Below are 16,683 nucleotides of genomic sequence, written 5' to 3' on the forward strand. Positions count from 1 at the left end.
CCATATTCTTAAGTGGATGAACTATTATATTATTGTAGGAGATTGCCCAGTTACCTAGAACAGAGTGCCTCCAGAGTTCACATCTATGACTTTTAAGAATAAAATATTCTGTGGGGTTCTATAAACACTTGGAACAATTTTAAATAAAAATATCAAAAATGTATTTATTTCCAACTTGAGCCGCTAGAAAAGGCTACTTTGGAGTAATATTTGAGATGTAAAGAGTAACCTTATCCTCCTGCTATTGGTTTGCCTGAGGACAGTGCCAGCTCTCTGCAGATTCCAAATCGTTTTCGGTTTCTTAAGCGTTTTGTCTTGCAGAAACTAGGTGCAAACCTTTAGCAATGTGCAAATTAATCTTGTTCACAATCACAGCTAACATGTAACAGCAGAAACATCCGCTGGCAGAAGTAGGTGTTGCAAAAAACTACCTCTAATAGAACAGCTATTTACATGCTAGGAAAGGAGATGGCAAATGTGTTTGGGTGTATTTCTAACCTCTTGAGCTTTCTTGGAGAATATTACTGATATCAGGCAGAAAGGAAAATTGTTGGAGGAAAGCAGAAGCTATAAGAAAGCTTCTGGTGGAAAATAATTTTTAAATCAGAGAAAAAGTAGAAATAAAGGCACTGAAGCCGAAGGAAATGGGTTATGGTTAAAATAGTGAATAAATGTAGAGTTAAAAAAGTAGAAGGTGTTGGAGATAGTGGTAGAGAAAAATAAGGAGAAATTATGAAAAATGGCAAGATGCAAGAAGGTATTTTCAAATTATACCAATACCAAGAGCAAGACATACCACAGACTTGCATGCAACAGGCCTGAAGGGAAGAATAAAGATGAAGAGGATGCTTAGTTTGAGGATCATGTCTCAGAAGAGACAGCTACTAGTCATGAATAATTTATGACCAGTATTGCCATTTGAAGTCAAACAGATCAAGCTTAGGATGTAAAAAAAAAATTATTTAAAGACTACAGATACCATCTTGAATTTTCAGTTACCAACTTCACAGGAATAAAGGTAGAACTTCTAGATATATGTAATCACCCTAGTCCAAATTCTATAAGGCATTTAAATGGCTTGCCCTTTCAAGAGGAGACCTTTGAAGAACCATTTATTTCTCAAACAGACATATCAGGATAATGTTCACAGCTAGTAAAAAACAAGTTCCCCTGTCCCCATTCCATGTCATAGTGTGAATACCATCACATTGTATGTTTTCAGGCCTCTTAATCTTTTCTTAAAAGTGAGGTTATAACACTGTGAATCCCCATGGGTTATGTCTTTTTGAGACTTTCCTTTTCAAACATTTGAAAATGTTATGTCCTGGAAAGCTTTTAAAAATGAACTGGCAACTCTAGGTGTAAAACACTGTGTGGCATACACAGAAGGATGCATTTGGAGTCCCACAGGACTGTTGTGAGGGAACTGTGTGTTAAGCTTTAGCATGTAGGCTGGAGTGTGCCCCACACACCAGTGATTCAATATAAAGTCACTGGACACTAGATCTCTGTAAAGTCTCTTACATTATTTTTTGAGAGGTTCAGCTGCTGTGTTTGTAATTCCACAGAGAGATAAAGCTGCAGCTGGTGCTAAGCATGACAAAAGGTTAATATGCTCGAAAGAGGCATTCAATGTTTTTTGCATTTATATTTCTGTGGAAATTGCTATCATAAAAGACTTGTGGATTGATATGTTAGGCTGGATGCAGAAATAATGAAGTGAACATTCATATCCTGCATGTGTAGCTTGTTCTAGAAATTCTCTATGAGACAAAGTCAGTCATCTGTTGGAAAGAAGGATGCTCAAAACCCAAGAGGCAAAGCAATAAAATTGCATGCAATAACTTCTTACACAAAACAAAACAATATTTGCTTTGAAGGTGCTCATGAGTTTGCTGGAAATGATGTAGATGTGGAAATGGCATCCAGTTTCCTTCAGGAAACCATCATTCCCACTAGGCAAATGCAGCACTACTCCTCCACAGTGCTGTGCCCAGCAGCTGGCCTTCCTCCTGGTTCAGCTCTGCTGGCCCCATTTCCTAGCAAGCACTTTGTCATTCATATGCACATACGGCAGGTGGGAGAGAGAGTAGCCAGAGCCAGGAGAGCTTTGAAATACTTCAGCAGCGTGAAAAGAGAAGTTGGAGGTTTGTTTTTTGTCAAGAATTTCAGTTTTTATGTTGGAAATGACAGCAGTGTTCTCAAACTTCATCCCAACAGTTTCCAGCGTGATGAATTTTAAACATTTTATTCTTTCCAGAAGTAGAATAAGTTCAAAAGAAGATGACTGATGATAGTTTTGGGTAAAGACATGTTTTACTGGTGTAGTTCCCTCCCTCTTTCTTGATCCTAACAACACCATGTGAATATCTTTGAAAGCAAAGTGACTGTTTGAAAATAGGAACACTGGTGTAAATAAAGTTGTCCAAGCAGCATTCAACATGAAATTATTTGTTGTTTATTTGACCTACCATGAGCTGGAAACCCTGATTATAAAATTCCATTACCATCAAAATTACATCTAGACAACAACAACAAAAAAGAGTTTGTATCTCCAAAGCTGCATTCCTCAAGTAAGCTAGTTATAGAATTATAGTTTCACCATAGCAAAACTAATATTACTCATTGCTCTTTTCAGAAGGCTAAGTTTTTTATAATCCTGGAAATACTAACCAATTGTCACTATTAAGACAGAAGTTGTATGGTGTCAATAACACAGAGGAATCTGAAGGGCTGTCATATGCTACCCTGCTTCCACTCCATACACCTCCCAAGAAAGGTTTTGGCATGAATTTGGCTCTTGGTAGACTCCAGAGAAATGACTTAGACAACACCTGTGAGGAATGCTTCTGTTGCTGAGAAAGCTTAAACTGACATTTACATGTTCATTAGACAGTAGGGAATTCTGCCATGAGATGAAAATCTATAAAAAATCAGCCCTTCTGCTCACAGAACTATTCATTTTTTTCTTGCTTGATTCTCCCTAGAGAAAATCTCTTATCACACCTGGAAATAAAAATCTATTTTAAACTCTTAAGGATGTGGTACTAGGGATGAGATGGGCCAGAATGAGATACAAGTTAGAGACTCATTTTCCACCCAACTCATGTGCCTCATCAGCACAGCATTACATTTAGATATGATTAGTTGCAAAGCTAATTTAATGAAGTGGCCACAAAAGCTGGCAAATTCAGCAGGGGAATATTTGCTTGTAGTTGCTTTTATATTGACTTGTTTCAAGATGTTAACATGAGTTGTTGTAACTACTGAGAGTATAAAATGATTCATCCTCCTGCACAGGATAGTCAGTACTGCATCTAATGGCAAGCCATCTGGGTTATCCTAGGTCAGGGTGCTGGTAGGAAGTTCAACAGTCTTAGTCATTACAAAGCCCTGAAATAACGCTACCATGACCAACAACGGTAGCACAAGGTGCTAAATCCTCTGTGGGATGTGCTGTGGTGTCTTTCCTCTCTGGGGCACTGAGGGGTTTTGCTCTTGACACAAAACTGTAACCAGTTCCTGAGTTCAGAGAAATGTCATGTTTCCATGTTCCAGTATTCAGAGGGTTGATCTTTTCCTCTTTCACTTTTCTTCTCTGACTTATAGAGCCATAATGGTATTTTAATATTTGTACTATTCACCAGTAATAAAATCTCCCAGGGAAATTCTTTGCTTATCTTGCAGTGTGTCCCAGACCTGAAGAAAATTAGAGACTTCCTTTACTATACTTGAAAGTCTACTTCCTTTTTCCTTTTATTAAATCTAGTCATAGAGTTTGGACAATTTTAAAATAGAAAGAAAGAAAGAAAAAATTGTTTATATTATTGTTGTCATTGTTTGAAAATAATAACAGAAAACAGGAAAGTAATTTATTTTCTTTATAATAAGTAATAGTGTTGATTTTCCCATGATGACTAAGAATGGTGAGAGTTATTCAAGAATTCTTATTTCACAGCTCAGATCCTTAGCACTACAGCAAACATAGCTGGAGTGACAGCATGCTGTCACAAATTGCACTGGTTATTGCTGTTGCACTTGTACAGCCAAAGTCAAAATGTGCTGTTCCAAGACATTGCTGTTTCACTTTATGATTTTGCAGCTGGAGCAATCTAATAGCTCTGTTCCAGATCAGTAGTTTGCTACAGTGACATGAGAAAGGAAAATCTGGTAAACCATAAGGGTGATTGGAAATATTCAAAGTCATATTTTCAAGATAAAAAGATGAAAAATGGAGCTACAATCAATGAGAATGCATTATTTCTGATAGTCAAGCTTTTGCCAATTTTCTCAGTGCTATAACCACATACAGGAAAGAAAAATTATCAATTTACAGACAGGTTCATGATCATTTCCAGTCATTAGCATCAAGACACACAAAGGGTGTTGTGGTACTTTAAGCATTAAATCTTGAAAAATATTTTTAAATTCTCTTATGTAGGGCATGATACAAGAAAGTATTATTACATAAATTTTATCCTGCAGCTCTTTAGCCTTAATTATGCAGTCTTCTTGAGAGTAGCACAGAACTCGTTTAATAGACTGTATCACTTTTTGAGATAAGTGGCATATTTATAGCTTCTATAATGTACATCAAAATGAGGACAGTTATGCCTTGCTCCAAAAGGCAGTATTAAACCTCATGCTATTTACAATTAAGAGCTTGGGTTTAGCAGTAAAAATGAAGGAGTTAATGTTTGTGAAACATCAAATATTTGAACATTACTATCAAGATTAACATTATGCTACTATGTTCCTCTGTGAGATTGTGTTGTCAACATTACAGGATGGTTTTATGGAATTATAGACAACACATATCTAAAAATATAAGTAGAACATTTTATAATCACAAGGTACTGCAGGGAGTTTTGCAAGCTTGTACAGACTGTACACATTTTTATTTAGCACCCTTGCCTATTTGCTTTATGTTTCTCCTGTTTTATATGATACAAGAAATTAGAAATCAAAGCTGACTGGGAAGGTCTCCTTAAACTTTAATGGTGTTAAATTAGTTTCATTTGCTTTTTAATGGGATATTTGGCTGGATTTGAGTATTATTAGCTCCCATCAATGCCGCCTGACTCAGACACTCTTGTTACACAGACTTATCTGTCTTACTTGCACTCAGCCTTTCAATTATATCTATTCAAACACAGTGACAACCTCCCCCAACAAAACAGCATCTTAGATAAGTAGGTTACTAAAAATGCTATGCAATGACATGAGATTGAGAAACTAGAAATTGCACTTGCAAACTGAATGGATTTAACTGTGTAAGAACAGCCTTAGTGGCATATGTTTATTATTTAGGACATATATGTGCCCAAGGCGAATCCAAACTTATTTTAAATGAGCTCTCTATACACTATACACATCATGAACATGAACATGTCATGACTTTCAAACTTCCTTAACAAATTTGTTTTCCTCCACTGAAAGCAGGAACATGCCAACTAAGGTAAAAGCGAAGGGGGAAAAATGTGAAAGAAATTATCTTAAAATCATACAAACGTATTTTTAAACACAAAAATGGTCTAGAAGTGAAACATTGTGTTGATCCGTCTATGGGTTGTGGAGATTACCTTGTGACTCTACAACAGAAAAGGCTGAAGTGCTCAGGAACCCTCCAATTCATCACTGGATTTCATGAAGTTTAATTATTTAAACAGCACAATGAAACATTTCTCTATTTAAATCAATATATTATTAGACCTAGTTATTCACTGTGAGGAAAACTTTCAATATATGGAGTCATTTTAATGCTAAAAGAATTGTGATTATACATTGTTCTTTAACTACTAATCCATTCTGTCTAATCCTTTTGAACGAAATATTTCTCAGCACAATTCATTATAATTAACTCCAGCTCAAATTCCTTTTTCTTTATTTTTTAAATAATTTAAACTTCCCAGAAGATCTAATTATTTTCTTGCTACTCAATAACCAAACCATTTCTAAAGCTACTGTTATTTTATATCTACAACACTGTATTTATTGCAAAATCAATCTTGTCTTTAACTGCTGTGCTTATTGCAATTTGCATTAGGTTCAGTGTAAATACTTCCAAGATTCCACATTACCCTTTATTCTTTGTTTACTTGTTTGCTAATCTTTTTCATCCTTACCTGACCTTTCTAAAGCTCAGTTTAAACTGTAGCAGTCACAAGTTTCATATACAGCAAACCTTCAGAAAGACAAACTCAGGAAAATAGATTGACCCTCAAGAGTCTTTGTTCAACTGGGAAGTCACACTGGGGTGGGTTGAAAGATGTTTCAGGCCCCAACAACCCTTCTTGTCAAGGATTTCACTTTGCTGGGATGACTCACTTGACATTGAGTCTAGGAAAAACTGAGAGTAAAAAAGTACTAAATTACTGTCACTGAATTTTAAGAAAGCCTTTAACCCCTCTCAAAAGATAAAAAATAATCATCAAAGAGCCTTTCAATTCTTTATATGATTAGATAGAAGCAGGTGAGCTCGAATGCTTAAATGTGAAGCTATACAGATACAAACCTGAATAGAAACCACACTATTTTGAAATGTATGGATTCCACAGGAAAAGTGTGTTAGAGTGTGTGTGCATGTGTGGTGGGGGTTATGCCCATTAAACCACAAAGATCTAACCTATCACTGTGAAAGAGGTAGTAAAGTGAAGGAGTCTTTGGGCTCTGGATGCTCTATTCATTAACACCGAAGTGCTGATGGCCCTTTATGTAACTGGCATGGCTTTGCAGTTCTCACTGCTTACAATTAAGCTCTTTTCCAAGGAGCATTGCATCAACATTATGGAAGTGTTTTTCATATAAGTCAAACTACACTTGCCAACTAAAGTGGAAAGATCTTTTTTGTGGTGGTCATAACTGAGCAGAAAACCAGGTCAAAACTAGCTATTAATTCTATGTATTCCTTGGATCCATAGGCTTTCTTGTTGGATGTGTCCCTGCCCTTTGGCCTATACTGTTAAGGTGGCAGGGATTTTCTTATTGCTCTTCTGCCACAGGAATGGGTTCATAATGATAGCAAAACCACGTACAAACCAGGTGACAGAGAGGCATTTGGATGAATAAAGGAAGTGGGAAGGCAACCGATTTTCTCAGGTCTTTTGATATTCTGCCAAGGACGGAAGCTGCTAGTACAGATGAGACCCAAATGCATTGCAAGAGGAGCCTCTGTTCCTCTTGTTTGTAACTCATTGTCCAGTTTCTTAAGAAGACTTCATTTTATCCCTATCTTCTTGTCTGCCTCAAAGGAATTCTATAAGGATAAATGGTTCTAAGTGCATGTACACAGATGTCAGGAACCACAAAGCCGGCTTACTGAATTAGTTCATTTATGCAGTCATGTGAATTCATCTATAAATATTCATTTGCCTCACAGTTATCCAACTTGGATAAGAAAATGTGAAATGTACTACAGGTATGTGAGAGAGGGAATTATACTAAATCATTACGCTTTGAAGACATGTTCGTGAAACACAGACAAGAATACTTACACTAGGAGCAAAATTCTATTGTATAGCTATTAGGATATTTTAGAGATCTCCTTGCCACTGCCATATGCTGTAATCAACTTAGACTAGAACCTAGAGCAATGTATGGGGCTGTCAGGGCTTTCTGTGCACAACGGCATTTCAGATGTGCCCAACACTAATCTTCAGCTATGATGTGCACCTGTCATATCATATTTTTACCTAATAAAACATAGAGAGGAGGCTCCTTGTTTTTTCAGAGCATTATGAACCCTCTGGGGACTGCATGCTTGCCAACAGTTCAATTCGTTATGGTAGTGCATTAGAATGAAATATGAAATCTGCAAACACAACCTCACGGAATTGCAGTGTTGGAAGTTGGAAGGGACCACCAGAGATCATCAAGTCCAACCCCCCTGCCAAAAGCAGGACCACTCAGGGTAGTCTGCACAGGAATGCATCCAGGTGGATTTTGACAGTCTTCAGAAAAGGAGACTATATAAACCTCCCTGGGCATCCTGTTCCAGTACTCTGTCACACTCACTGTAAACAAGTTTCTCCTCATGTTGAGGTGAAACCTTTTGTGTTCAAGTTTGTATCTGTTGTTCCTTGTCTTATTACTGTGCACCACCAAAAAGAGACTGGTGTCCTCCACTTGACATCCACCCCTCAGATATTGATAGACATTGATCAGATCTCCTCTCAGTCTTCTCTTCTCCAGACTAAACAGCCCAAGGTCTCTCAGTCTCTCTTCATATGGGAGGTGCACAAGTCCCCTAAACATCCTCCAGTGGAGACACTGGACTCTCTCTAGCAGTTCCCTGTCCCTCTTGAATTGGGAAGCCCAAAACTGAACACAATACTCCAGGTGTGTTCTCACCAGGAGAGAGTAGAGGGGTAGGAGAACTTCCTTAGACCTGCTGGACACACTGTTCTTGATACACCCTAGGATACCATTGACCCTTTTGGCACAAGGGCACATTGCTGTCCCATGGAGAACTTGCTGTCCATTAGGACTCCAAGGTCTTTCTCTGTGGAGTTGCTCTCCAGCAGGGAAACCTCTAACCTGTACTGGTGCCTGCTGCCTCATTTACAAAATAATAGTCTTGACCACATTTTTCTCATAAAACAGAAACCAGACCCAGAATTTTTTATGTGGCTTAATAGATGCATAGCAAGATAAATATATAATTACCAATTTGACACTGTTGAGCAATACACTGTCTCTGCTGCACAGCACCGATTAGTTCTGTGAAACACAGAACAGGAAGGAAAAAAAAAAAAAAAAGAAAAGAATTTACAGATATTGGCTCACCAGTTTTGTGGATCCTCTGCAATTTATTGAATTGCTCTTTATTGATTAGTCTTATAATGCCTTTGTATCTAAATAAAAATTCAGGACAGGCTTTGTGAATAAGCAATGCACAATGTCTGATCTAAAAAAAGAACTACCCAGTCACAGAACTGGGAATACCAGAAGCTCCATCTGTCCTAAATAATTACACATTCACAAACTGATTTGCATAATACAGTATTTTGTACTTTCAGAAACGCTGGAATAGTGAGTAGAAATGCAGTTTGTCTAGTAATTTTATGAAATTCATCAAAACTTGTTGAGGGAAAGAATTTCAAGATATAAGCTGTCCTTTTGTCCTGGTCTGAGATATAATTTCATAAGTCCTCTTATCTTAGGGCTTTTACGATGCCACTAAATACCGTGTGTCTGTGCTGATTATTGTTAGCACAAACCCAGTATTTTTACTTTACTCCTTTGACAACAATTACAAGTTATTCCAGATTAGTTCCATACTTCCAGATATGTCCACAGATGATGCTTTCTAACCCATGACTTACTACAATCTCCTGCACTCCCTGCTCTTAAGAAGTTGCTCTTAAAAATGAACTTTTTTTTAAACAAGCAAAGTGCAGCAATTACCTGACATCAGTTTTTCAGATTAGAACACTGATTGTTTCTCCCAAGTCTACCTGCAACATTCTGGACCATGCATCCCAGAAAAGATGGGGGGTTTGAAACCCTAACAGCAATCTCTGTGCTTGTGTGTTTGTGGATTGCTACAATCCTCAGAATTTTTTAATACAACTACTATTTTTTAATCATTTCTGCATTTGCTTATGTACATCCTGTTTTATTTTACTATTAATTTAAAATAGCTGATTACAAATTTTTGAATTTTCCTATTTTTCTTTTCAAAAAGTGCCACATGCCCCTGATCAATGTCATCCACTTGTGTGCTGTATTTTCCAGACCTTACACTTCTGTATCACTTGTTGCACTGCAGTAAGAATCAGAGAAATTAAAGCTCATCTTTCTTCCTATTCAAATCTGAGCTGAGTGAGTGCACTAGAAAAACATCCTTCAAGTCCCTCCTAAGAAATAGGCACCTTTTGTTCTACAATCATTATTTCTAAGCTCTATAATATTTTCATTTTGACATCCAAAAAGTGAAGAACAGAAGCATTTGCTGATATGATTCATATGTAGTAGACTTGCTGGGCTATTTCCTCAACTAATTTGCTTCTTATTTTTAATCCAGAGTGAATATAAAAGGTCACAAATTTGATACAGAATAGGTTTTAATACAAAAAAAAGTGAACTGCCATTTATTTGAACTAAATGCATTGTGCAATACTAAATGAGAATATGGAGCATGTAAAAATACATCCTGTGCTAGAACAGTCATTTTTACTTTTCTTCTCTTTCTTATTTTGGCTTATTGTGTGAAAAAAAACCTGTTTTTCTTCCTTTGCTGCCAACTTTCAGTGACATTTGTGAGGTAGTTTTATATTTGTCCCATCTATAGACCATATGTCTAATAAATCACACCCCCTTAAATAACTGAATATATTTTAGCTTCTTTAATAAATTACAGAGACATGTACTGTTTGAACAGTGATCATGGGCATACTTCAGTAATACAATAAATCTCAAACCTGTCTTATAAGTGTGTGAGGTCAGCTGTAGTAGTTTATATAACTAAGATAATACCATGTCTTAACATGAACTAAACTGAACCAAACCACTGATGTTTATGCATTGTAGGTTGTAGAGCAAAAGCCAAAGAATATGCACATGTAATGTATTATTAAAGTTACAGACTATTTAGTCATTTTAACAAAGTGGTCATAGGGCAGAATCTTGAGAGTTAACATTCCTTAACAGTCTCAGCTATTTATTAATGGGCACTGGATTTCATTAGTTAGTTATTCCTTATTGCTTCTTCCGCGACTTTCAAGGAAAATTAGTGTCACATGTGAATGTTCAGTTTGGAGAGAAATAAGCTGACAATTCAGGATGACTCACTTCAGATATGAGAAACAGATAGGATGGCTTGCAATATTCCAGTTGTTTTTTCCTGCTGTTATTGGGATTTGCTAACTTATCAGGAACAGAAAGCTGACATCTGGCCCTTTCGGTTAACCTTATACATTTGCAGAGCATGCAGATAAATGTAGTCACTTTGGTAAGCCAGTCAGATCTTATGAAGCTTACGCTTAAACCGTCCTTGTCCTTCTCTGCCAATAACTCAGCCCAGACTGCAAATGTTTAGCTATGGCATGACAGAAAGAGAGGTAACGGAGTTTGTAATGACCAAGTCTCAGCCATCATTTCTGATTCTCTTCTCTGTCCCAGTCACCTAGCAAGCGTAGCCCTTAAGGACTAGAATATGTTAGTCACTGGGAGGCATGAAGCTGGAAACAAGACTTCGACTTGAAATAGGTTTTACTCCAGTTTCAAATGCATTAACACTCCTTTGAAAGAAGAAAAAAAATTTTCTTTGCACGTGAAAGTATCTTTTTGCTTTCTGTTCTTTACTATTTGTTATCCAGTATGTACTTTCTTCACATTAGCAGAACATTAGAAAGTGCTTTTTATTCACCAGCACAAGCTGCACTGAAACAGTGGACCTGAAGCTTGTAGCATGTATGGATTTTATTACTTTCTATCTCTGTACAAGAAAAGTTTATTAGAGAATGGCTCCAGAAGAAAGGGAAAGAAAAAGACCCAATAAAAGCAACTCAAATGAAGGAAAAATAAACCTGGGCAGGGTGAAATACATTAGACTGCACTTAGGTAGACTGCTGCCTTTTGTGCTTGGCCTGTTGCAGTGACTGTCCAAGGTGAGAGTTTTACTGTGAGGGAAATTCCACCCTGTTGTGTGTAATGGTGGTTATTAACAGCTATGACTCGTGCATATGCCACCATCTTGTCCTCTCCTGTAACTTTATTTTTATTTTCCTGGGAAAGTCAAATGTTTTCTTGAATAGCTGCCTGCACAGCTTCTTCAGCTAAAATGGCAGAAGATGCCATAAGGTAAAACCATCTACAGACTGGAGGATTCATTCCATTTTTGCCCTGCTCATAGGACCTAACATGTCATTGGTGCTCATGTCATGTCCAGTGATTCAGGAGCTGGAACTTGAATTAATTCTCAATGTCTGTCTTTGCTCTCCAGTGTGATTAACAGCAGGCTCCTCTCAATTCTAGCCTATCTCACTGGCCTTTTGAATATAACAGCACTGCTGACCTTTTAGAAATAAAATGGATAGGGATACTTCTGGTTAGAATGAACACAGATGTCTGAATTTAAATCAATGTACTTGCCAGAACAATAAAGTAAGGTAAACATCCAAAGCAACATTAAAATAAAAACTGTTCTTATTTCACTGCTCTTTTAGAATGTGAGATGTCAGAGAAAAGAGATATCATGCATATACACGAATTTTAACATGCAATTCCTCTTCAGATTCTTTCATGTATTCACTGATTTTCTTTCACCTGAGAAATAAACATTCTCTGTGTCTAGAGGAATGTATTTTCCTGCTTAGTTAGTAGGGATAAAATTACTATTTTTATTAAATGCTGAGTACTTCCCCATTTGTAATTTTAAGTTTCCAAGGAGACAGAAATAAACAAGAAAATCATCTGAGACTCTGATTTGTAAGGCTGTTCTCTTTAATGAGGGTTGAATGTGATCTGTTTTCAGGAACAAAATAAGCTTGGAGCTGATGTAAGGTTGGGACTTTGAATTTCATTTCTGTGCAGGCCTACTTTCTGCTTCTGGAAGGGGATTGTAAAACATTCAAATCAGGATCAAATTATCATTTAGTGGTTCAGCTGTGCTGTATTCTAAAGCATAGGTCTACTGACAGTTCTAGGTATTTCTTGGAGGATAGGAATGGACAGTAGGCAGCAATTTGCTTTCTTTCCTGTGAGTTCTTCAGGAATATTAAAGTTGAGATGATTCCATAGGTATTTAAAAGTCTGTAATTGTTCAGTACCAAAGCTTAGTTCTAAGTGGAGATTTCTTTTTTTTTTTTTTTTTTCCTTTCTGTCAATAAAATATTTAATTAATTTAAAGGTAAACAGATCCATCATCTTACCTGAAGTAGTCTTCACCACCTCAGTTGTATTTCTTAATCCCGTAAAGGCGAACTGATAAAGTCTCCAGGACCTGGTGTCCCCCACTTCCACTGAGCTGCGCTTCCATTGGTAAATGATCTCTTCTCTTGGGTAGCCATCTTATTGCAACGAAAAATACAGAATGCTAGGATTTTAGTATACTTTGGGGACAAAAAAGACTATTTTCTGGTTTTGGAAAAAAAAGGAGAAGCATATTACAAGCAAATTATAGACATATTTTTGTCATGTTACCTAGTAGTGCCTCTTACTTAATGTCACATTTTGTTTTCTTTATTATAAATTAAAATATCACTTCAGACACATTTTTCAAATTTTCCACTTCTGTGGACCCAATAGGATATGATTTTTCCTGTCCTTTAATTATGGCCAGAAGTATGAAGCTGGACCAGAAAAATCATACCTTGGTCTGACTGCAAAACATCAAATAGTTGTCTCCAACTATTGCAACGGTAAAACACCCATGTACAAAGAAAAAGTATCAGTCCAAGAGACCTTGATACTGAAAGTAAAAATGTCTCTGTTATAATAAGATGAAAGCATAAATTAATTACATAGGTCCCAGAAATTGTATCATGTTTTATATAGCATTCTTCAATTAAATTTGTGAAGATATATGATTTATGTACTTGAAAATAAGGTTCTAATAAAACTGGAAGCCACTGGACTATGTCTAGTTAAGAATACAAACCTCACTGCCTCTAAGTATGTAAATATAAATTTATAATAAATGGTTCAGTGTGAGTTAGAAAAAGTATATATCAAAGCATGTTACTTACAGCTTGAAAATTCCAAAGGGCATGAATGGACATCCATTGGGAAGTTGTGCAGCTGTAGCTGACACTCAGCATCAATTGTCAGCCTGAGGAGAAAGAGATCAGGATATACAGAACACACTTGAGAAGTTTGTCCTGAAAACACCATGGCAAGCAAAATGAGATTCTTGCTACTATGGAACCTGACTATGAAATATGCAAATATAATATCTATCTATCTATCTATGTATCAAAACTAAAGTATACATGTACATGTATTCACTTGGACACTCCAGGCATAGAAAGACATGGTTACTAATAAGCAGTGTTTCTTTTTTTTTAGTTACACAGATCCCAATCATCAACTTTCTGAACTGTGTAATAGAATAAGATATTACAGTTCTGTTCCTGTGCATCTGAAATGTAAGCATTACTCATGACTGGCAAATCTGTAGTAGATATACAAGTCATCTCACAAGCAATGACAAATCTCTGTGTCACAACATGCCATAATGCACTAGGAAAATGTATTTTGTGTGACATAAATTCTATTTCAGAAATGATGGATAGGAGTCCAAATTTAGACAGCTGCATCCAAGACATCCATCTAGACTACTTTCATAGCTACTCGAAAGGTGCTCTGAGGATATACTTAATTTTTTTCCCCAAAATAAGACCTTTATATTAAATCAGAAGAATGTACTGAAAGGTGTTTTTCTCAACTGACTATCAGGAAACTCTCCATGATAACTCAGGTGGTGTAGGTGTTATAGATCAGGTATAGACATGTAATTTTAGACATCCAAAATTAGATGAGATGTATCTCCTGATGTTTCTCCTAAAAACTCCACCATTTTTCATTCAGTCCTTTAACTGTTGATAGTCCATGCTTAGTCCCAGCCCAGCCACGAGCCACATGATACTTGGACTTTGGATATGAGGGAGGAGGTGGGGGGACAGAGGGAAATAAATAATAAAATAGCAGAGTGATGTTTACTTCATCCTACACTAGGAAAAGTGTAGGTTCAGGCTTGGTTTTGTCTCCTGGCTCCTGCATGTAGGTGCTGTTAGTAAATGAGCCCCTGGCTCTCATTCTGTAGGATGCAGACGAATGTTGTGACCACTATCTGCAAGATTAACAATGGCCAAAGCAAATCTTTATACATTAAGGATTTAGGAACAGACCTAATTTGTTCTGAGACTGAGGGAAGTACTATTCGTGGCACAGAAGAAAAGCTTTTCCTAGACTTCCTTTCGCTTAAGATGCATGTGTAGAAATCCTTCTTGCTTCCATGTCTCTAGTCAGATTGGACTGCAGATTAACTTTGGCTTTTCAAACCTTGTCTCTGAGTGTGTCACCTTTCAGCTCTTCAACCTTTCATACATTTTCTTTTCCTGTTTGAGTTTTGTCAGAAGCTTTGTGCTGATTCATGCAGACTGCCTGCTAACTGCTTGATTTCCTGCTGATTAAGATGGACTGTTCTTGAGCGTGGGGGGAGGTGAGTGAGAAAACCTATTCAAGAGAGAATCCCAGATCTGTGGTGATACTATCAAATTTCACTTCTGGATTAATCCATGTTGAATCCTTTCTGGTGTTTTCTTAGTCTATCTAGAAAAGCCAACTATGCATTAATAACAGATAGATATTTCTAAGTTCTCTCAGTTATATCATGTACTAATGAGAGAAACAGAGGGGTTTGAAGAGAAAGGTAACAGAATCCACAGGGACACTAGTATAGCTATGTCCAAAATTAACATTTCAAACATGGACCTAGGATTCTTTATCAGACTGGCTTTGATATGCACTGGGTTTCAATTCCGATCATTCTCTTATCTCTTCTGGCAATTCAATGTGTAATGAATGTGAAATAACTATGAAATAAAACTCCTTTTTGTAATTCAGACAGTTGCAGCATTAAAAGGTTTTCTTAATGAAAGCTTTAGATCTATTCATTAAAATTACACTGAGTGTACCTTCAAAACTTTTTATTTGTTGGTGCCCAACAAAACAAGAGCTGAAAAAAAGGCATTTTGAGAAAGACAGTGTAAAACTTATGTGGTCCTATGTCCTAACATCTGCGATTCTGTACTCTCATTTCAAAGTATAAATTCTCTTGAACAAATGCTGTCTTTATCAACCTTTTGCATAGAACCAAATATTATATCACATGTACGAAAAAGGAAAAGAAAATACATTTGGGATTTTCACATTTAGGAATTAGCTTATGGTCATGGGGAACATGATATCTGAGTTGTTACATGGTCTATATAAAGGTAGGCATACAGGTAACTTAAGGATTGGCTGAGTGAATTGCGGTTGTTTAGTTTGGAGAAGAGGAGGCTAAGGGGAGACCTTATTGCTCTCTACAACTACTTGAGAGGAGGTTGTGGTGAGGTGGGTGTAGGTCTCTTCTCCCAAGTAACTAGACATAGAATGGGAGGAAATGGTCTCAGGTTATGCCAGGGGAGGTTTAGATTAGATATTAGGAAACATTTTTTTCCTGCAAGAGTAGTTAGCATTGGAAAGGGCTTTCCAGGGAAGTGGTGGAACCACCATCCCTGGAAGTGTTTAAAAAACCAAATGTAGACAGGGCACTTTAGGACATGCTTTATTGGGAATGGTGGCATTGGGTTGACAGTGATCACAGAGCTCTTTTCCAACCTTTATGATTCTACAATAAAACAGTTTTTAAAGGTAATCTGTCACAAAATAAAAACTCTATTCTGATTGATACATTTGGAGCTGAGCATATCAAGTTCAGATTCCTGAAAATTAATGTGTGTTTTGGATTAAAGCTTAAATGACCAATGATGAAATTATTTTATTTCTATATTTGATGAATTAAATCTTTTTGTAGGGTGAAGCTTCACAAAGATAAATTGTAATAAATTCAGGATATGATGTATTTAGTGTATATAATACCTCCTTTTATACCATCTACTTAATTTACAGATATTTCAAATTAATCAGTTTAACCCAATAAAAAAGGAAATGGTCCAAAGCAAACATACCTGAAAA

At 36.7% G+C, this 16,683-nt stretch overlaps 1 protein-coding gene across 2 annotated transcripts in view; it reads right to left on the bottom strand.

Annotated features, from left to right (window-relative positions):
• GABRG2 (gamma-aminobutyric acid type A receptor subunit gamma2) overlaps window positions 1-16,683 on the bottom strand; it is a 64,852-nt gene that overhangs the window by 23,499 nt on the left and 24,670 nt on the right. For both annotated transcript variants that reach the window (XM_009902319.2, XM_054168331.1), the window contains exons 5-6: window positions 13,689-13,771; window positions 12,873-13,010 (exon numbers count right to left, since the gene is read on the bottom strand). In XM_009902319.2, the coding sequence (XP_009900621.2) occupies window positions 12,873-13,010; window positions 13,689-13,771 (221 nt within the window). The remainder of the gene's footprint in view (window positions 1-12,872; window positions 13,011-13,688; window positions 13,772-16,683) is intronic.

Source organism: Dryobates pubescens, chromosome 16 (assembly GCF_014839835.1).
Source record: "Dryobates pubescens isolate bDryPub1 chromosome 16, bDryPub1.pri, whole genome shotgun sequence".
Classification (NCBI taxonomy): domain Eukaryota; kingdom Metazoa; phylum Chordata; class Aves; order Piciformes; family Picidae; genus Dryobates; species Dryobates pubescens.